This window comes from Poeciliopsis prolifica, unplaced genomic scaffold (genome assembly GCF_027474105.1).
Source record: "Poeciliopsis prolifica strain line A6 unplaced genomic scaffold, Auburn_PproV2 SCAFFOLD027, whole genome shotgun sequence".
NCBI lineage: Eukaryota > Metazoa > Chordata > Actinopteri > Cyprinodontiformes > Poeciliidae > Poeciliopsis > Poeciliopsis prolifica.
This window is the reverse complement of record NW_026562402.1, coordinates 3700777-3721916: the sequence shown is the minus strand read 5'-3', so window position 1 is coordinate 3721916 and position 21140 is coordinate 3700777. Positions and strand designations below refer to the sequence as shown.

The 21140-nt window shown below is 43.6% G+C and overlaps 1 protein-coding gene across 3 annotated transcripts in view; it reads left to right on the top strand.

The window, feature by feature from the left end:
• myt1b (myelin transcription factor 1b) overlaps window positions 1-21140 on the top strand; it is a 132871-nt gene that overhangs the window by 74466 nt on the left and 37265 nt on the right. Inside the window, exons 1-2 of one of the 3 annotated variants that reach the window (XM_055048295.1) lie at window positions 9022-9151; window positions 19208-19314. In XM_055048295.1, coding sequence (XP_054904270.1) covers window positions 9127-9151; window positions 19208-19314 — 132 coding nt within the window. In that variant the 5' untranslated portion in view covers window positions 9022-9126. Of the gene's footprint in view, window positions 1-9021; window positions 9152-12943; window positions 13327-19207; window positions 19315-21140 lie in introns of those variants that run through there. The other 2 variants (XM_055048296.1, XM_055048294.1) reach the window with 2 other exon arrangements.

Genomic DNA, 21140 nt, shown 5'->3' with positions numbered 1-21140 from the left:
TCCTTTCGTTCCCCTCGTCTCCATGCATCTTCTTCTTGCCTTATGAAACAAGCCACCTACACTTTAGGACATCTGCTAAGCTGATTTTCTGGAGCTTAGCAGCACCACAGTGGTATCAAAGAGATTAGGTGAAACAACATCCAACTCTGGCTTTGTGTGTTATGTGTTTCAATAATGCAGCGTTGTGCGACGGTGCACGCATGTGTTTATGCGCATTCGCCCCCAGTGTGTGATGGCTGGTTCTTTTCTTCTTCTGCTGCTACTTCGTCTTCTTCTTCTCCGTGCGTGTGCGTGGGTGTGTATATTGCTCGGGGTTACAGTGCCATAAGTCACGGAGCTGGTGTAATACAGTCGGATCTGGAGTGTGAGCGTTTCCCTGCGTACGAGGATTCTGAAAAGCGGAACCAAGAAAGAGAGAGAGAGAGAGAGAGAGAGAGAGAGAGAGAGAAGAGAGAGAGAGAGAGAGAGACGCTTCAGAGGATCTCTGAAAGTCTTTGTTTTTGCGCCAAGCCCATTATCACTGGAGCGAAATCATTTCCACAAAATAAACTCTTGTTTGGCTCTGCTGGAAATCCACTAAATGTTTCAGTTTTTTTTTCATTTCTTGCTTTGTGAGGATCTGCGATCATATACTTGCAACTTTTTTTTAGAACCATCACATGCACTAATTTGTTTTTATGCTGCCATATATTTGGTTATGAAAGGATGCTTTATGAAGCAAAAAAACTATATCTCACTGCATTATGCATGCATGATGGCTAACGCTTAGTAACTATCCACATACGTAATTAAGTAGTGAAATGTAATAATGTCATTTATCCCTCTGGGTTTAGGGTTTGAGTAATTGCTGCAGAGTCAGCCTACTGTGCATTTGGTATGTGTGCGTGTGTGTGTGTGTGTGCGTGTGTGTGTGTGTGTGGGTGTGTGTGTGTGTGTGTGTGTGAGAGAGAGAGAGAAACCGTGTTTGCTTGCTTGCTTGTGTGCAAGATCAAGAGAGAGAGTTCTCATTTAGCTTTTTTTCCCCTCTCCCTTCTCCAGCTTTCACTTTTTTGTGCGCACTAACTGGAGAAAAAAAAGTGCAAAGAGAAGAGGAGAGAAAGAGGGAGAGGGGGGTAAAGGGGGGGTGATGGGCAGAAGAAGAAAAGAGAGCAAGCCAGAAAGCGTCGGGTGCTGTGTCAGTCTGATATTTTCTGCGGTGACAGCTGGGCCCAGAAGCTCAGGCCCTTTTCTTCTGGCGCACAAAGCCCATTAAGTATGCCACTCGCTCAATGGCCCCCACAGCCTCCAAATTGCTCCAAGCTCCTCCCTAAAGTGTGGCGGCCTTTGTCATTGTAATCAGGCCTTGTTTGTGAAGTGCTGCCTGTATTTACCGCTGCTCGGGGTGCGTATTTGCCCGGCCTGCTGTGGCGGAGAGGGTGAAGAGCTAAAAGATGGAGGCTGCTAAGAAAGGGGGTTAAGGGGTATATCCAGTGAAAGGGGGGATGGAGACCTGACAAGGGACTGGAAGTGAGGGGCAGCCTTGAAGAATCTGAGTCAGTGACTTTGCAGGATGACACGGGGTCAGGCAGGGGACCTCTACAGGGAGGGGGCTGGGGTGTTAGTCTGGACAAGATAGGGGGTTTTGGGGGGGAGGAGGGTCTTATTTACATCCCCTAGAAGCTCTCTTGTGGCTGCAGGCTTTTCAGCTCTCATGAGAATCTCCACATTACGGTAAAAAGGACAGAACAAAAAGCTCCAGAGTTGGTGTGGATCAGGGGAAGTGACAGGCAGAGTGACGGGGCAGAGGAACCAGGCCATGAGATGCCTTTTGGCAGGGATGACCTCGATCCCCACATCACACCCCTCCTCTGCAGGGCAGAGGGGGGCTTGGGTGAGCAGGGGGGAGGAGTCTCCAGAGGTGATGGTCATCCAAACTGGCACCCAGACCAAACTTTGTCTGTCTTCTGGCCTTTGCTTTCACTTTGACTCCTTTGATTGTAAAGAAAAACATCCGCAAATCCTGCAAAGAAGATGAATGGGATTCAGGAGTAATAAAAGAACCAGGGTCAACTCCTGAAGGGGCTGACCAAGGGAATTTTTAACAAGAGGACAATAAAATTAGCACAGATCCAAAATGAAATCGGTGTTGAAAAAGTTCTATTTTTTCTGGTTACATTTTAGAAAAATAATAATTTAAGACAGGCTGCACAGTTGATCAGCTGGCAGCACTGTTCCCAAAAAAGGTCCTGGGTTCAAATCCCGGCCCAGGCTCTCCGTGGAGTTTTGCTTGTTCTCCCTGTGCATGGTGGGTTCTCTCCGGGTACTCCGGCTTCCTCCCACAGTCCAAAAACATGGCAACTTTCTGGTTGACTGGTCTCTCTAAATTCTTCTTGTCTCATCTGTCTCTTTGTTGTCCTGTGATGGCCTGGCAACTTGTCCAGCGTGACCACGTCTCTCATCGCCATCGACCGCTGGAACCCTCCTCAAGACCGTCCCTCACTGTATGATGATGGATGGATAGACATTATTTAGATGGTGGACAACACTTTTAGAAATAGTGGGGTTAACCAAATGCCTTCTGCTTTTTATTCAGGCTGAAATATTGATCGAAAAATGGGTGTGATGCTGAATTGTGTTTAATCTAAACGTTTTTAAAAAGACGCCATGCACGAGACACAAGGAAGTCCAACATTCTAATCAAGTGAATGAGCTTAACAAACGTTGAGAAAATGAACGATGTCCCTTCTGTGTGCACCGGTCTGGCAGTCACATAGACTCGGGTTGATTGGGGATCAAGATTGTAACATTTGTAACATTTTCAGCCGCTGCAGTTCTCTTTCTTTCACACTACACTGTGTCAAACAACCAAAACCTTTGAGCAAGCAGTTTCCTCCTCCTCGCCTGTGGGGACGCTGGGCCAAGAACCACTGGAAGCTCTAGACTCACACGTCTGTTTCGCAACAGGATCACCTGAGAAACGAAGGATCCTGTTTTCGTCCATTGAAGTGAATATTAGACCATCTACTGTATGTCAGATAAACACCAAAAGCATCTCTCTGTGCCATGGAGACACGTAGACGAACAAAGTGACAACTTGCCCACACCTGGACATTTCTGCCACAGCTTTCGTGTTTACTTGTCTTGTGGTTTTGGAAAGTTTTGCTTCTGTGTCAGAGAAGTGACCTACAGCTGGAAGCAGAGCTGTCATTGGAGGGGGCTTGGGGGGGCCAGACATGAGTCAAAGCCAAGGGAGCAGACAGGACTGTCACTCCGGCAACAAACCGGGCGTGGACAGGGTCTGCTGACGGTTCCGTCACATCACACACATTCTGCTCATACCAGAGAGTGGCACTTCCTGTTTGCATAGGGTCATGATGGCATTGATTACACCAGTAGGTGTAAAGAATGAAGGATTTTCTTTTGTTTTGTTGTATAATTGATCTCTTTAAAGAAACCTTTTCACCTTTTCAGCTGTATTTTCCAAACCATTCAGTTGTGAAAATGAGTTTGTGATTTAGATGAATAAAATTAGGGGCTGCACAGTTAGCACTGCTGCCAAGCAGGTTCCTGGGTTCAAATCTGTGACGTCGTGCTTTATCTATTTGACGCGAAATTTAAAATTCCTAATTATACTCTCTGACTCCATTTGAAAGAAGGTTTGTTGGGCTTTATTTTGACCGAGATCGTCAACTTTTTGGTCTTCTCTATTATTCTTTTGACGTGGGCTGTTATACTTCTGATTGCGCTGACTGAACAAATGAATGTTGGGTTTTTTATTTGAGCTCAGGAAGTTATTGGTGTAATCAAGTGAGCTGTACTGGTGCAGAGTTACCACATATATATATATATATATATATATATATATATATATATATATATATATATATATATATATAATTAAGTATATTTTAAAAAACTCAATTCAGCAATGTTTATCTGTTTTGGATTGTTATCGGCAGACACTGAAGCTCTGATATCTGTATTGGTATTGAAATTGAAAAAAATGGATGGGTGCATTCTTAGTTACTGGTATAAAACCAGTAACTATAATAATAGAGCCTGTCTGAGTCGGTAGTAGGGGAAAAAGGCAATTTTATGAACAATTTTATGGAAAACCTGCGCATCAATAAACTATTTTATTTTATCTTTTGACTGTAAAAGAAATGGCAAATTTTGTTTCAAAATGGGTTGTGTGCAATTGGGTTTGTGTAAACCTGCAAATATTTAAAGCTTTTTACAGGCTGAATGATTCGTATTTTAACATTAAGTTGCTTCTTGAACAAACATTTGAAATACGTTTCCTCTGAAAATGGTCAGGTAAACAGCGGGAAGCATTTATTTTAACGTCAGCTCGGAGGGAAAGTGTGAAGAAATGAGGACTGGGTCCAGAACTGTCGCGCGGTATTGTACATCAGACAGAAGTTTAAAGTGCTTTTCCACAAATCCCGTCTGTGTGTCGGCTCGTGGAAGATGCACTTATCCGTGTCTAATGGGAGTTGACAGATATGGGTATGATCGCACCGTCATGGATGTTAGAAAGAAAGAGCGAGCGAGGTCGGGGGTGTGAAAGTGGACGAGATGGAGAGGGAGGGAGCGCGGAACAATAAAGTCGTCGCATCATGATCCTGATTGTTATCATCAGGCCGGGAGCAGGACCCTGCTGCCAAACGGCGGCGTGCGAATAAAGCCGCTGGCTTCCTGTCTGCGGCCCAAAGAAAAGCAGCTAACAGCGGAAGAGATTCGAGAAGCTTTATTCTCTTTGTCACTTCAAACAGAAATAAAGCCCCAGATGTCGGATAACGACTCATACAGGAGGGAACTTTTGAATAAATATAATCAAGTTGAAGACAAGACAATATCACGTGGGACACGTTACCAACAAGGTGCTGTTTCCCTTTTCCTGGCGTGTTTGAACCGGGTCTGTTCTGCCTCACTGTCTGCCGGGCAGCTGGAGGCTCAGCTCAGCTGTTTGCTATGCAGGAAAAAAGTTCCAGTGGGGGGCAGACGACAGAAGAGGAGGAGGCTCTGTTTGTGCATTCATTTCTGTTCATTTGCCTCCAGTTCTTATGTATGGGTGTGTGTGTGCGTGTGTGCACGTGTGTGTGTGTGTAGAGCCAGCAGTGCTCCTCAACAGTGACACCTTCTTTGTCCAAACACTCAGAAAGAGACTTTAATCAGCAGTGAATTCATTCCAGATTTGTGTCCCTCTGTCTCTTGTGTGTACTGAGATGAAGACAGGTAGTGTGTGTGTGTGTGTGTGTGTGTGTGTGTGTGTGTGTGTGTGTGTGTGTGTGTGTGTGTGCGTGTGCGTGTGTGCGTGCGTGTGTGTGCGTGTGTGTGTTTTTTTTTGTTTTTTTTTTAGTTATGTAAGTAAAGATCGACTGATGCAGCTGTATTTGTTACTGATTATGAGATTTAATGAGACTTTGATGTCTGAGTTCTTTCTGGGTACTCCTGCTTCCTCCCACAAGTTGCCCTTATAGTTACAGTAAATTTATTTATTTTATTCTATTTGAAAAAAAAACAACAACTTTAGATTAATTCCAGATGGATATGTTTTACATTCATCATTTTGAATACGTTTTGCTTTGGTCCAGAAATAAAAGTTTTTGACAAAAACTATGATCGACGTTTCCATCAGCAGAATTATCTCTAATATATTCTGTCTGTAAACCTGATAAAGTCGTAGTATTTCATATTTTCAGATATCCAGAAAGAGACAGCTGAACTATAACCCGATGTTTTTGCCCGTCTGATATTTGGTAAAATGAAAATAAATTCAGATCTCAACATAGTTTTTTTTTTTTCCAGAAATGAAAGCTGAGACAGCTGACCCCTGACCTCTCGGCTCTTCCCGCAGCCTTGTGACTGACAGGAAGATGTCTCTCATATGTTAAACACTGACAGTGCAGCCGCTGAAACTGAGCTGCCTAAAGATATGCCTGCTTATTTATCACTGATGCATTTAAAATGTTTCCTTTTCATTTCCTCATGTGACAACAACTAAAATCACACCGCTTCTTTGCTTAATTCATTTTGAATCGTAACTTTTGCTATTTCTTTTTCCTCTGTCGGCATTGTTTTGCTCCATCACCAATTGAATTTCTTTTCCTGGTCGTTCAGAAAACAATAATACAGCGACGACACAAACACCTTCACTGTGACCGATCAGCTTGTTCCACCATTTCTCCACTGGTTCTATTTTTGTAAGGTGCTCTGAACTCATCTTTTTGAATCAAATGTATTATTATTACATATTAAGGTGATTTATTATTAATTTATTATTTACATTTATTTTAAACAACACACAATTACCCAGTTTGAGTAGAAATGTATTAGACTTCCTATGTATTTTATCAACTTTATGTATCACATAATAGCATTAAGAAGACAGAAAGTTTAGTTTTTGTGTTTTATACTTTCTAGCAAGTCATAATAATAGGTTCAGTGATATTGGTTCCTTTCTTTTGTTCATATTTTGAACTCATCTGACTACAGTCAGATGAGGTTTTCCCACATCAAAAATAATTGTCTCCATGCAGGACTGTTTGGGTTTTAGCAGACTCTGTTGAGCAGTGAGAGTTCAGGCTTAAGTCCTGGGTTAAAGACGCCGTCCTTCATTAACATGCCCGTATGCTGTTTTCTCACCCCTGATGTGCCGCACTGAGGTGCTTTGTTGAGGCCTTTTGGCATCCACCGACTGAAGGCTTGTTGTTCTGTGAGTCTGAGGACGGCGGTGGCGGTCAAAGGCAAAATCTAATCTCGTTCTGTTTGTAAGTTTGCAGTTTTTTAAAGTTGGCCAATCCCAGACAGGAAGGGGTCGGAGTCAGGAAGACGATGTGGTGTGGTGCTGAAACTGAGACGGATTCATGTTTTCTCAGGTCGGAACTTCATTTCTCTAAAAGCGACTTTACTTTGTCACAACCTGGCTGTAAGAGAAAAATAATTGTAAAGATTTATTTATTTGCCAAAGTAATTTCAGTCAGGTGGCGTCTGAGAAGGGCTGAGGGTGAAGAGATGCGCTCCGAGGGTCCCAGACGCTCCCAGCTCTGGGAAAATGGCAGCGAAAGAGCAAAGCTCATTCCAGGCCTTTGCAGAGATTGTCTGTGATATTTAGGTCAGAGTTCTGCGAGCAGAAGGTCAGAGCCTTTTGTTTTCTTCTTCCTCGTGAACTTATCTCAACCTGTCTGACATCTGACCCTGTCCACCTGCAGACGCATCTCCTTACACTCATCTGCTGCTCTTTAGGAAACATCTTCCTTATACCTCACAAGCCTTTGAAGAGCTCAAGCTTCATTAAAGCTCATTCTGAATCTTTTAAACTGTGCTGCTTTCACTTGTTAAGTCACCAATTGTTACTTAAAATGAAATGAACACTGCTGGCCTTTAGGAATATTTGGTTAAACTTAAAACATGTAACAGTGAACACAAGTTTTGTGTAGTTTAAAGTAGTTTAAACTCTTCAAATACTGTAGGAATTCTTCTACTTTATAAAAAAAATCAGTCAACAAGATCTTTGGCTTTTTTTCTGACAGAAGGTTTGTGGAACTTTATGCACTGTGAAGTTTTATTTTCTTAAAACATAGCGGACAAGAAGACCATGCTAAGACTTAATCGAAATTTACATTATGTCAAGAAAATAATCTAACGGTATAAACGGAAAAATGCATTTAATGTGGCCTCCAGAACCTTTAGGCTCCTGCCACTAAGACACATTTTGTTCCCGTTTCTTAGGTTGACTCTAAAAACCTTCCATCGTGGAAAGATGGAAAATGGGAATTTCAGGTAGAGATGGAGAGAGTCTGTCATGTCTCCAGATGGTGTGTCTCTGTTGTTCAAAACATGGGAAGAAACTGTAGAAGTGTACAAAAAAAGACACTTCTGAAGAGATTTAACAAAACTGTTAAACCTCTTCAGATCTGACACCTGAAAAGTGCGTCATCCTCCAGCTGATCAGCAGTAAACTGAGCTTTTCTGCTTTCTTGATTCAAAAAAAGAAAAAGAAAACATTTTAAGTCTAGAGAATTATTAATCATGGCCAATTTAAAAGATCAGACAAATCTCTGGCTGCTTGCAAGTCCAATATAAAGAGACAGATGGTTTGAAAAGTTTCTTTTTAAACTGCACTGTGTTGGAAAACACGAGTTCAGATGCGGAACCGATTTCACCTGAAGGCCGGCTGGTTTCTGTTCAGCTTTTGAGTTTTTTTTTTGTTTTTGTTTTTTTTGAAGCGCAACATATTCAACGATGAATAAAAATCAGATTAGTTTCGTCAAGTTATTTACAGAATAACTCACATTTTGAATTCTTAAAAAGATCCTTCAGCTGGATGCAGCTGAGCTGTTTGGTGATACAAAGCCAAACACAACAAACAGCCACAAAGCAATAATTTATCAGATAACATGAAACGGAGAGTGTGTTGGGGTTGCTTTAACCCCCTTTATGCCATCTTGGAAAAATGAGTATTCTGGGAGGAGGGGGTGTTATGAGGGGGATAATGGGAGCTAGCAATGGGAGAGCTCATTATCTGGCAGACCATCTGCTGTGGGGAGGGAGGACGTGTCTGTCCGTCCCAGACTCAGACGCCGTCAATAGGCCTCCATAGCGGGAAAAAAAACCTTCCCGGAAATCGCCCTTTGTGTTCCCACAGAGACCTGCACACGTCCACCAGTCCTCCCAGTAAAACAGCTCCATCAGGTGCATGTGCTCAAATGTTCAGGAAGTGGTCTTGGAGGTTTTGTTTTTGTTTTTGTCCAATCAGGTGTGGAGGATGAGGTGGCAGACAGTTTTCAGGCTGCGGCTCGGACCGGGAGAAGTTCGGGCCGCAGCAGATGCTCTTTGTTGGAGCTCAGCGTTATTGTTGTTGAAAGCTGACACTGGGAGCTCTGGATTGGCTCCAGCTCCTCTTCCCATTGGCTGTTTTCCGCAGCGTCAATCAGGCGCGTAGCCCCGCCCCCCTGGACTGGCTGAACTCCAGGGTTTTGGATGGGGGGGTTCCGGAGGTGAAGGGGGGGTCGCTGGGAGTTGAAGTCGGTAAAGTTCTTCAAACTTTGTCGCTCAGAAGTTGAACTTGCCTGCGGGACTCTGTGCGGTGGCTGCGGGACAGAAGAAACTCAGAGGAGGAGGAAGAAGAAGAAGAGCGCAAACATGAAGCTGTGCCGCTCTTTTTTGGGTTCGTAACTCTTTTTCTATTTTCTGTCTCGTATTTTTTGCGCAACTTTTTTCTTTCTTTCTTTTTTTCTAAGAGATGAGCTTTGTGCTCCGGCATCTCAAGGGCGCCTAAAAAGAGCGAGTTTCTCTCCGTCTGTCATCATAATGCGTTTGACTTCAACTAAAAACAAAACAAAACAAACAAACAAACAAAAACTCCGCTCGGCATAAAATAAATAAATAAATAAATAATTTCTGAGTCTTATTCGGATCCGGTCCGGATGGAATGATTCGACATGTTCCCGAAGCGCACATCACATCCGGGTAATCGCTTTCAAACTCCTCCACATCCAGACCAAGAAACTTCAAGTTTCTGCTGCAAAGCAAAAGCTGAAAGTTTGAGTCGCTTTGTGGGGAGAAGCTAAAAAGAAAGAGAAAAGCAGTCCATCCAGACAAAGGACAGTTGGTCCCCTAGGGGACCGTGTGGTCCTGGTACCGCGGGGACAATGCCAGGCTGCGGGCTTATTAAAAAACTTTTTGTGTGTGTGTGTTGTTGTTGTGTTAGTCTGTCGGCTTGTTCCATCTGTCGAGGGACTACAGGGGCCTCCCCCGGTCCCCGCCTCAGCGCCCAGTCAGCTGCTGCCCCCATGTAATATTTATACTGGCTGCTCAGCGCCGCACAATATATCCATAAGAGCTGCGAGGCCTCGGTGCCATCTGCATCCACACATACTTGTGAACAACAGAGGAAAAGTTTTCCCAGCTGATGGCGCGGCTGCTGCCTGATCCCCGCAAAGAAAGCCGCCTTTAATTATTCAAGTTCGGCTCTGATCCCCTCCGGCTCGTCCTGGGAAGACCCAGGTTGCTCCTGCGTTCCTCTGACCTCCGTGGTCAAGTGTTTCAGTTTGATGGAATACAGTTTTAATGGGATGTATTTATTTGTTTTTCATTCTGGAAGGACAAATGAGAAAGTTTGTCTGGATTATTAAACGAATCAGTTTAAACTCGGAATGATCCATGTCATAAGTTCAGTTCAGATTAATCTAGTCTTCATTTAAAGTTGATTTAATAAGTATGTAAAATGAAGGTCGTTTCTCAGTTTTATTGCTTTTGGTGCAAAATCAACACTGATTTTCACTATCAAGTTATCAGAGTTTTTGTTAGTTTTGCTTGTAATAAATCCTCCATGGTGACAGAAGAACGTTCATAGTTGTCATCCACCACAGAAGGAGACAGCATAATGGTCACAAAAGTTTTCTGCACTTATTAAATAAGGAATTCCTTAATAAAGGAATAGATGTTCCATAGACGAGGAACATCTATGGAAGTTCCTCGTCTTCCGGTAGATGTTTTCAGGCTGAGTGTCAGAAGTAGGGAGCAGATCTGGGCGGTGAATTGAAGGCGAACTGAAATCACGTTCAGACTCTGGGTTTTCCTCGTGGCTTTTTTGGAGAGGAAGCCATTAAACTTGAGTTTCCTCAGATCAGGCCGGAGGGTCTTTGTTTCCCTTCCAGGAGTGACGGAGCGGCACAGCGGAGCTCTCCGGGGTTCTGAGAGCAGAGCTCACCTCGGCCTGCTGGAGCTGTCCACAGTGCTGAAGCCTCCCAGCGCTGCTGCAGCAGCTGCAGCAGTGGTTGGAGTTCATTTGTGGCCTATCTGTAGAAACTCACCTGCCTGGGATCAAACTTCCCACTTCCTCTTGGATCAGGGATCACCTCCTCCCTCCGCCCCGCGGGCCCCCAGGCCCCTTCAGCCCTCCTCAGCCTCTCCTTTGTTTATTTGATTGTCGATGGTGTTGTTGCTGCAGTTGTGAATCCTTTCCTCCCTCTCTCTGCAGCCACAGTCTGAAATCATACTGATGGCGGTGCGCACGGCCCGGTGATTGATTTCAGCTCCAATGCATAACAATGGGATTGCACAAAAAGAGCCTGCTGCAAAGAGATAAGAATTTAATAGAATTTCAGAAAGCTGAAGGTTGGGCTTTTTGAATATTCCCTGCGTGCGTGGCGTGGAGACAGCAGATAAAGGATGGCATTTGTGGTGACTATTCTCAAATGGCTTGTAATGAATGGTTGTCATTTCCACTAATGGTCTCAAAAACCGCAGTGTGAGCAACATTTTGGGGCTGGGTCCAAGTTGCACCGTCAAGATTCGCTGTTTGTTGTTTACGAAAACGATCAAAATAATAAAAAATCTGTTTCTCACTCTGATCGCTCTTTTAGCTGCTTTCCCACTCTGATAATTCCACGCTGATATGCTCTGCTTCCACGGCGCATAAATAATTTCCAGCAGAGTTCCTTTCAGAGACGTTAAACCTTTCCATTCAGAGGAGTTATCAGATGCTGTCATATAAAAACTATCAGCACAACTACTATATCCATTTTTGGACCACGTGGGGAGGGGGAGCAATCTCTGAATGAATTACTGGGAAGTGCCACCGGGGGAGAAAACGTTGGGTTCAAAAACGTTGACTCAGAGCCGGTCCAAGAATGTTTGAGGCCCTCGTCAGCCACCACAATGGCTTCTTTTTGCCTAGAAAAATATATATACAGAAAGTTACAATTGGGTTAGTGTATTAGAAATGGATGTCTGTCACCTTTGCTTTAAAACCATGAAAGTATTTTTGAAGTCTGCATAGAACTTGTCAGCCTGTCAAGTTATTTGGTTTGCATATACCTCAGTCCAGCCCGGTATTTGAGGACCGTCTGAGCTCCTGCTGGTCTGAACTGTGTTGACTCGACTCTGACTGAAACGTCAAGCAACGTCTGCGCTACAAACATACACTTCGGGAAGCGTTGAACTTTATTACCTCTCCAAAGATATTCTTCTTCATATTTCATCAGGATGTCACTGATTTAGCTACATTTCTAACGCTGAAGTCGGATATTGTGACGAACTGCAGCTCCTACAGCAGTCACTGCAGTGTAGAAGCTCAGTGTCAAAAAAACCCAACAAAAAACAAAATGTTTGTACCATCTTATTATTTAAAATGTGTATTTTTAGTTCTGCTGAACGCCTCAATCTCAAACTGATTCTTATGTTTGGTCTCTGTTCAGCATAAAGGATAAAACAGATGTGAAAATAATATTTTTCTTAAAATAAAACTAGATGAGAAAATTTTTTAGTTTTATTACTTTCTTTAAGTGTTTTTTTAGTTTTTAAACTCACCTTATTGCTACTAATTTCTGATTAAAAACAAGAGTTAAATATATACAGATTGCTACAATTAATTAAATTATTTTTTTTCTCCCTCAGCGTATCTTTTTTGTATGAAAAGAAACCAAAAACAATAAGCGATTTAATCCGAGCCTCACTTTGAAAAAAAAAAAAAAATTAACAATCATAATTTTTGATTATTCAATAACTTCCTCATCTTTTAGCGAAGCTGCAAAATTCGTTTATCGCTCAGTCTGGCTCTTCATTTGTGGAACTTGAAATGTGTAAAATCTGCGCTCAGCGTGGTGTGAACTGTGATGGCAGGATGCTGTTTGAAATGGTTGGAAGCAGGTGGAGGCGTGGGGGGGCTGGGGGGCTTCATATCTGGGAAATGATGTGGGGTGGAAATCTGGTTTGAAGTCAGAGATAGAGAAAGTCTGAAGAGGGAGGAGCGAGGGGGGGAAGGGGGGGGGGGGGGCAGAGTGTGTGTAGTAAAAGGGAGGGGGTCCTAAGCCCTGCCCATGTGATGCTGGAGGTTTTACTACAGCTTCCGTGATGTCATGGCAAAGGGCGGAGGGAGGAGTTGGAGGAGGGTGGGGAGGGGGGTTTGGAGGGGTGGAGAGGGGCCGGGATGGAGGGAGGGAGGTGGGGGGTGGTACAATGGCTCATGAGGGAAAGGTAAGTCAATATTACGTTTTTTTCCCCCCTTCCTCCTCGCTGACAAAGGCAAATGAAGCCATGTTTTTGCTTACAAACATCTTAACGCGTGGATGCGGAGCCATGCGCCGATGCGCTGCGTAAGGAGAGGCCGCTGCGACCTTCCTCCCGCTCCCCCCCTCTCATTCCTCGCATCTTTGGAAACGGGATAGCTGCTCTCTTTTTTTTTCTTTTTCTTTTCTTTTTTTTTTTTTTTTTTTTTTTTTTTTTTTTTTTTTTTACAAATCTTTACTTGGGATATCTTTTAAAGCGAACAAATTGAGCAGCGGCGGAACTCTGGGAGCGCAGCGAGGACCGAAAACCAACACATCTAATTGGATGCAGGTAACTAGAAATAAGCGCGCGCGTGTGTGCGCGTTTGCGTGTGTGTGTGTGCGCGTTTGCGTGTGTGTGTGTGTGCGTGTGTGCGTGTTTGATGATCAGATGTGAGAGGGCTCTTTTTGCATAACTTTCATGTTCGTCCGCATCATTGTTTGGGGACGTGGATTTTTCTCCCGACTGATGTTGGATTCTGTTTGATTCATTTAACATTTCTGGTGCGGAATTGAAACTTACAGCAAAACAAAGTTAATGTTTTTCTTCAGTGTGTGTGTGTGTGTGTGTGTGTGTGTGTGTGTGTGTGTGTGTGGTGTGTTGTGCTCCGTCTCGTCGGGAATAGATTGAAGCTTTAAATGTTTAATAGTCAGAGGAAGCATGGCGCTGCTTCTCCAGATGCTCGGTGAAGCTGCGTGTTTATTGCTCACAGTTTATCAGCTGAAGCATCCTCTATGCGTAATAAATAAATAATTGTTTTCTTTAATTATTTGTTTTGAACGCGCCGTATTTTTGTTCCAACTTATCGGACCGGGTCGCAGCTGAAGTGCGCCCCGTCCTCTAGTTTCACCTTCCGGATCTCCGGTGATAGATCTCCCCCCTTAATGTCTCCGCCGACCGACTGACCTCCCCGCTGTTAGCCGTGTGTCCGATTATAGGAGGTGTTGGGATGCTGAGCGTAAAGATGCAGATGGAAGGATGGCAGGACGGAAGGATGGATGGATGGATAGATAGATGGATGGATGAATACATGGATGGATGGATGCATGGATGGAGGAAGGGAGGGAGGGGTTGGCCATTTGATCTTCTGCAGCGAGAAAAAAAAACAGAGACGGTCCCTTCAAATGTCAGCCGCCTTTCATAGTGCGCAGATTCAAAGGGAAAAGGGGGAAAAAAAGTCCTCAGAAATAAGCGCAGCCTCATTTCAGCGCTTTTCTCAAAGCCATTCAGCGGCTCGGTGCAGATTGGGATCTTTTATTTTTAATTCCTATCTCCTCCTCCTTCTCCTTCTCCCCTCCTCCTCCTCCTCCCCCTCCCACCTTCTTGCTTTGCTTACATGACCGCTTAATGTGCTCCGTGTGCGCCTCGTGGTTTGTCAGAGCACCTGCGTCCTAAGATGGAGGAAGGAGATGAAGGATGAGGATGCGCGGAGCGTTATGTCAGGGCGCTCTGTAACTTTGCCGTCCATCCCAGCAGAAAAAAACAACAACAACAAAAAAACTTCAGCTGAGTGTTTTGGAGCACCAACCAGTCAGGCAAATAAACAGAAGGCTTCTGAATGCAGAACCAGGTGTGTTTTAGTTCTGAGGCTTTTGCTGTTGGCTGGAAAATTTTAGGCCGATTTAACCAGTTTCTAAATGTTGTAATTCTACAAAAAAATGTGTCGACTTAGCACCTTAGTTTAACTTTTTCTGTAATTCCACCCAGATAGGAAAAAAAACACTTTTTTGAATTGTAATTTTATTTGGGAAGAGTAGGTGAAACAAAAAAAGGAGAGTTGTGGTTGACCTAAAAAACATAAATACATTACTTAAAAGTTACTTATTGAACTAAATTAAACAGGAACAAAATATGAAGACTATCCTCACCTGGCGTGTTTTTCCAAGCTTATGAGAAAGAAACGATAATAATAATAATAATAATAAAAGGTCGAAGCAGGAGAGAATAGCCTGTACTTGCAACACTTTATCAAGTCTGAGGACTCCAAAGTCCCTCACACAGCAACCAGACATTCATCTGTGTGCACACAGCGCTGTTAAGCCACATTGCGGCCATTCAGTAAGTGAATGTGGGTGTAGTGCTAATCGCTAACATTTATAACAATTATCAACTAATTTTTTTTCCAGTTTCAAAGAAGCACTTTCATAAATAGAAGTTGTACACTACTGTGTGCAAAACGATACAAACAGTCCAATGTGCAAAAACTGTAGCTGCAACTGCATTCTTTGTATGCAGCAGCCATATTGGCTAACTTAGCACTACTACGACTTTCATGAAGAAATGTCCTGTCATGTCATGAATCCTAGTCATGACATGGCCGAACTTATTTCATTTAGTGTCTTAAACTTAAAGTTCATAAAGCTGATTTTTTTTTATCACTTGTCATTTTTTTTTTGTAAAATAGAAAACGACAGAATGAGTTTTTAGTCTTAGTGCGAATGTATTCTGGTAAAATAAAGGTTTTAAAAAAGTCCAAAGAGAAGACACTGAATCTAATCATGCTGGCACGCTTGATTTTAGTGGTGGCACTTAAAGCCTTTTTTTTCTTTGCCGCCTCTTGACCAGAACTCCCTTGAAAAATAAGTTTTTAATCCTAGTGAGATTTTATCCTGTTAAAATAACGATTAAAAAAAGTCAAGACTTGACTTTAGCGATAGCGCTTGGCAGCCATTTAAAGCTGTTTCAAACTTTTACAAAAATCCTCAACAGAGAATCTGTTTCACCTACAAATCTCACTGTGTTTGTTAACTTTGCACAATTTACTTATTAATTCATCTTACGAGTTATATAAACATATTAGCTTGTTGTTGTCTGTCCGACAACAAATGAGAATCATGACTGACTGAATCAACATCCTCCATGAAATTCTTTTAAAAATGTTTATGTAGAATTTTTTACATCAAGACAGTTTATATAAAAAGAAAAATGTTAACATATGAATTAATTTAGTGGTATCTGTCTGTATTTAATTCCTCGCAAAATTCCTTTTTTATAGTGTATCCTAGTTTGGGGAAGGGGATTACAGAATTAGGTTATTGGTGCCTTATGTTGTCAGAGGACAGTGAAGTATAGACTAGACATTTCTCCTTTGCATCCTTTTTTTGTTTTGTTTTCCTGTGATAAGAGGAGACTTCGCGTATTTGTGAGGGCCTAAAAAGCATGCGGCAGTGAGGATAGCAGGTGCCTGGAGGAGGGAGGGAGCTGGAAGAGCAGCTGGGGCCAAATTGCACCCTCCTCTTCCCGGAGCCTGTATCAAGAATCTCAGCAACACGGGCAAAGGTCAGGGTCACCCCGCGCGTACGCTCTCAATGGAGAGAGGAGGCATCTGCATCGAAAGAACGGGAAGAATGAATTTCATGCCTCAGCTCTGAAGGAGAAATTGATTAAAATAAAAGAACGCTAATTAAAAAAGAAGTCCTACTAAATAGGCAGGACTAGCGAGGTAAGATCCATTTGAGACTTAAAAAAATGTTTGATGCATGAGTCGTTCTGCTCGTTCTTACAGTTTGTGTTCTGGTGACACATTTGATACCGAGGTCACGAAAGCCCCGAAGGGGCTTCCTCTAAATCCGCCCCAGGCCCCTCCATCGCCTCCCTCCAATTATCCTATAATTGAAAAATTGGACATCTGCTGCTCTTTGTTTTAACTCACCTCAGTGTTTGTACTCATCAACTCTGCATCATAAACTCATTCCTGACCTCTTGCTCGGCGTTTCTTTCACGTTTTTTGACAGAGACAAAGCCCACCTTTGGACCTGTCCGTCTCTACTGCGGGGATTGCTGTAATCACACAAAGTTGTCAGTAAATCCCGCTGAACAGGAGCAGGCCTGTATATCTGGGCCTGCCGTATTACTGTCACTGATTGAACACCCTGCTGTTTAATCTAACTCTGGATTTAGGCCTCTTTGCTCCATTGTCCTAGCGGAGTAAGCCCCACTACCGTAATAGCATTACTTGATCCTAAAGTTTACGGGGTTTTTTTCTTTAGTTTGAATCAACAGTAAAACCGAAGTGTTTGTTTCATAGATTTTGTCTTTTTATAAAATGGGATTTGATTTTTAAAAACTTCCTCATTTTGTATTCGTCTCCCAATCGTTCCCACCTCCCGATCCGGGCCTCCCCCAGCGAACAGCTAATTGTCTCGCGCTCCTCCAATTTTCACCATGAAATAATGAGCTTTGCATGTTTTTAGGTGTGGATGAGCAGCGTGTGATCCAACAGGAAGCAGGAGCTCTGATTAGTCTCCCTGTCAGCACAGAGGCGGGATAAAACCAGAGATAAAAAACAAAACAAAGGAGGGGTCACTTTGATCACTTTTCATAACCTTTTTTCCTGAGATTTTAAGCGCTCTGAAACGTCCACATGTGTTTGCAACCTGAGAAGCGGTCACAGCCGGAGGCTGCTTGTCCTGAAAAATCCTCTTTCACCTTCCCGGCATCCCAGCTGAACGTGGAGCGGCCGGATGGATGCTCCGCTTCCCTCTGTAATAAAGCGGTTTGTGTGTCTGCGGAGACACGGATAGCTGAGATAGAGATGCAGACCAACAGTACTGCTGCTGTAATCACTTTTTTTTTTCTGCTGGCAGATGAAAGTTGATAAACAAGCGTTTTCTGAAGAGTGCTGAGGTGAAGCAGGGAGGAGAGAGCCCACAGAATCCCATCAGCCCACTTTTATCTTGCAGTTTAGGTTCAGCCACAGGACGTTTGGGGAGGGAAGAGAATAATGGAGACAGAGGGGGACAGGTTTGCGTCTACCCACTCCAAACGCCAGAGTGCTTTAGAAAACAACATTATGGCATTTAACGTTGGAATCTAGAGGAATTATTTCACAATGAGCTGCTTTAATGCTGTAGCTTTTATAAACAACGTGATGTTTATGTTTACAAACTGTCACTATGTGGAAAAAATTTCACTGTGAAAAAATTAAGTTTCTCTGCCTTCTCCTAACTAAAAACAACCAATCAGAGCCCGGAGGTGGGTCTTAGTGCTGTCAATCATCCTGTGTGGCACTGCTCCCTGGCTCTCTGCTATGCTGCGGCTAGCATAGCCTATCAGGCTACGTCAAGTTGGTTAGCATGGCCAGTGATGGAGGCAGATAAACGGTTTTCTTGTGACAGTAAGTTGTTTCTGCGCCATTAGTGCGTTGAGGGGGAGTTTATGGGGATGATTGACAGCATTAAGCCCCTCCTTCTGGCTCTGATTGGTTGTCTTTGTTCAGGAGAGATGCATTTCTTCAGAAGGGAACAGGAACTCAGGGAAGAGGTGGAGGAGATTGTATATGTTCACACACATTACATACTGCACATTACATACTGCAGCTTTGATGAACTTCTACGACAGAGTGACCCAGACCTCGCTCTGTTTGGGTTTCTGTTTGCTCAGAGTTGAGTGTAAACTCAAGGACACTTCCTGTTTCACAACAGCCAGCACCTGCCTGCAGAGGGTGAAGCTAAAGGGTGGAGATGTATCTGAAAAGGAGTCGGATTTCACAGCACCAGCTGGGCCTGAAAACGGCAATGACACACACACACACACACACACGTGCGCACAGAGGGAGAGTGTGTGTTTGAGGTGTCTTAAAGCTGCATTAGTTGAAAAGTTCAGCCTTGGGCGTTCATAGTGTAATGCACTGCACTCTGGTTGAACTTAAAGCTGCAGCTCGGCTGTTAGATTCGTCACCTCCAGTCTGCCATGTCTTTAGAACCAGAGAGTCTGCTTCTCCTGGGACGGCATTACAAAGATGGGACCCAATGCTTTTACCCTGATGGAGGAAGAATACAAAAAACAAATCATCAACAACAGGGGGGTGGAGAGGATGAGAGGGTGAAGGAAAAAGGTTTGATTTATGTTTGATTTGCTCCCCCACTCCTCACCCTCTCTCTAATCATACACGGGCCTCGGAAAGCTGGATCAAAATGTGCAGGTTTGATTGATTCTAATAGCGAAGTGACAGGGATCCCAGCTGTGGCTCTTAGACGGCTTTGTGCTTCCTCCTCTTCCACTTAATAAAACCCCCTCCACTTTACTCTCCCCTCACCCAAACCCCATCCACCGGTACTGATGCTGATGATTTTACATATATTTTTTTCCCCCTCTCTCTCACCCTCACTCTCCTGTGTTCCCCTCCCTCCCTTCACTATGTCCTGCCCCCTCCCTCGTTTCCGTCCTTCAGAAAATGAGTTTCGGGGTGAGCTGGTGAACCAGCGGTGGACACGAGGCGAGAGGAATAGCAGCCGCTGTCAGGCCTCCCAGAGACTGCAGAGCCGTCGACCAATCATGGTGAGTGACATCCGCCCCTCCCCGCTCCACTTCCCCCCCGCCCTCCTCCACCTTATTCTCCCCACTCACCACACCCATCAACGCCCTCTTTTCCAGAGCTGATTCTGCTTCCTGGGCATTTCCCTGATCCCTAACTCAGCGGGGAAAGTTGGCTCGGATGGAGGAAGGAGGGGTCGCGTGTGTTTGTGTGTGTTGTTATTTTGCAGTGTGGGGGTTGGGATAGGATGTGGGGGTGGGGGGGCACATGAATCAAGCAGCACATCAAATCTCTGCTGGGCTCCCGGCCCCGCCCATCCCTTGCCTCGGCCTCGGCTCCGGCTCGGTTTAGTTAAGCTCAGCACAGCTCAGCTTTTTTCCTGCTGCTGAGTTCACTTCACAGGACTCACAATAAGAAGAAGAAGAAAAAAAAGGATGTCCTTGAGCGGCTCATGATTTTTATTTTTTTATTTATTTATTTATTTTGGTCAATGATATTCAGCGTTATCAGCAGAGCGGAGAAACTTCTGACCCCCGCTGCCACAATTTCAAGGATTCTCTAAACACCTGATCCCTGTTTTTTTTTTTTTTTGTTATTATTATTTTTTTTTCCAGAGCCGAGCAACTGAGAGGGGGCATCCAACAAAGAGATGGAGGGATTGAAGTGGGGGTGGAGGTGGGGGCTGGAAGCAGGAGGAGTGGGGGTGTTGTTTTCCCCTGGGCTCTGTAAAAGTAGTTCTGCTTCCCCCTGATGGCTCGGGTTCATCTGAAGAGATGACTTTTATTGATTGGGTTTGATTTCTGCCACATCCGAGGAGTGAGAGGTGCTGCTTTTAAACGCCTCATCAGGGGTCACACATAAAAAATCAGCCCAAGAGTCAGAATGTGCAGGGGCTAGCCCTGGATTAGCTGGCCATTGTCTCAAACTGTTTTTTTTTTGTTTGGTTACTTCTCCTCTCAATCATGACCAGCATTTATGTCTAAATACTAGCTCGACTCCTGTTAAAATGCTTAATCTTGTGAATTGCAGGTCTGCAATGAATTAATCACAGTTAATTGAAGACTATATCTTGACAAAATAAGCACCAGTCACAATTAAAAAATCCACTTTGCTGCTACATTATTGCATAAATAGACATATGAACTTAACAGTAAAGATATTTATAGTTTTCAATCTCCTGTTTAGGTTCCTCAACCATCACATTGGTCCTAAGTGCTCCTCTACCAGCACTTAGGTTTCAAGAAGCCCTGATCGTCCGTGTAACTTCTTTAGGACTGTGGACGCTGACATCAGCGTTGGGGATGTTTGTGTTGTTCCATCTCGCCAAGGCTTGAAAGGCATCTCTAATAGGCTAGCTCATTTTAGCACAACTTGAACAGAACTTTCCAAACGTCCCATCAGGTCCGTTTTTGAAGCAGAGATTAACCTCCAGTGAGTCTGTCAGATTTACTGGCCCTACCAGTAACGTAAGAAAACAAAGGTCCCATAACTTTTGTACATAAAAAAAAAAAAAGAAAGAAAAAAAATGGGATTATTTGTGCTAAAACTTTTAACATGTTAAAATCTACGAATTTAATGAATCAAATTTAACCTGTTAAAATCTTGAAACAAATGTTATCATTAAAGAAGCAGGAATAGACATTTGTAATATTTTGTACAGGGAAATGTTGGAAATCAGAAAATTACCTTTTTTCTACCTTTTGTGAAGTAATTCATGACATCTATATTGTGCAGTATTCCCACCACTGAATGTGGGAAGAGTAAATATTGAACGTCAGGAGGAAACCTGCAGCTCGTAGTTCACTGTTCACCCTGCTGCTCTAATGAGCTGATGTACTCCAGAGTCCGT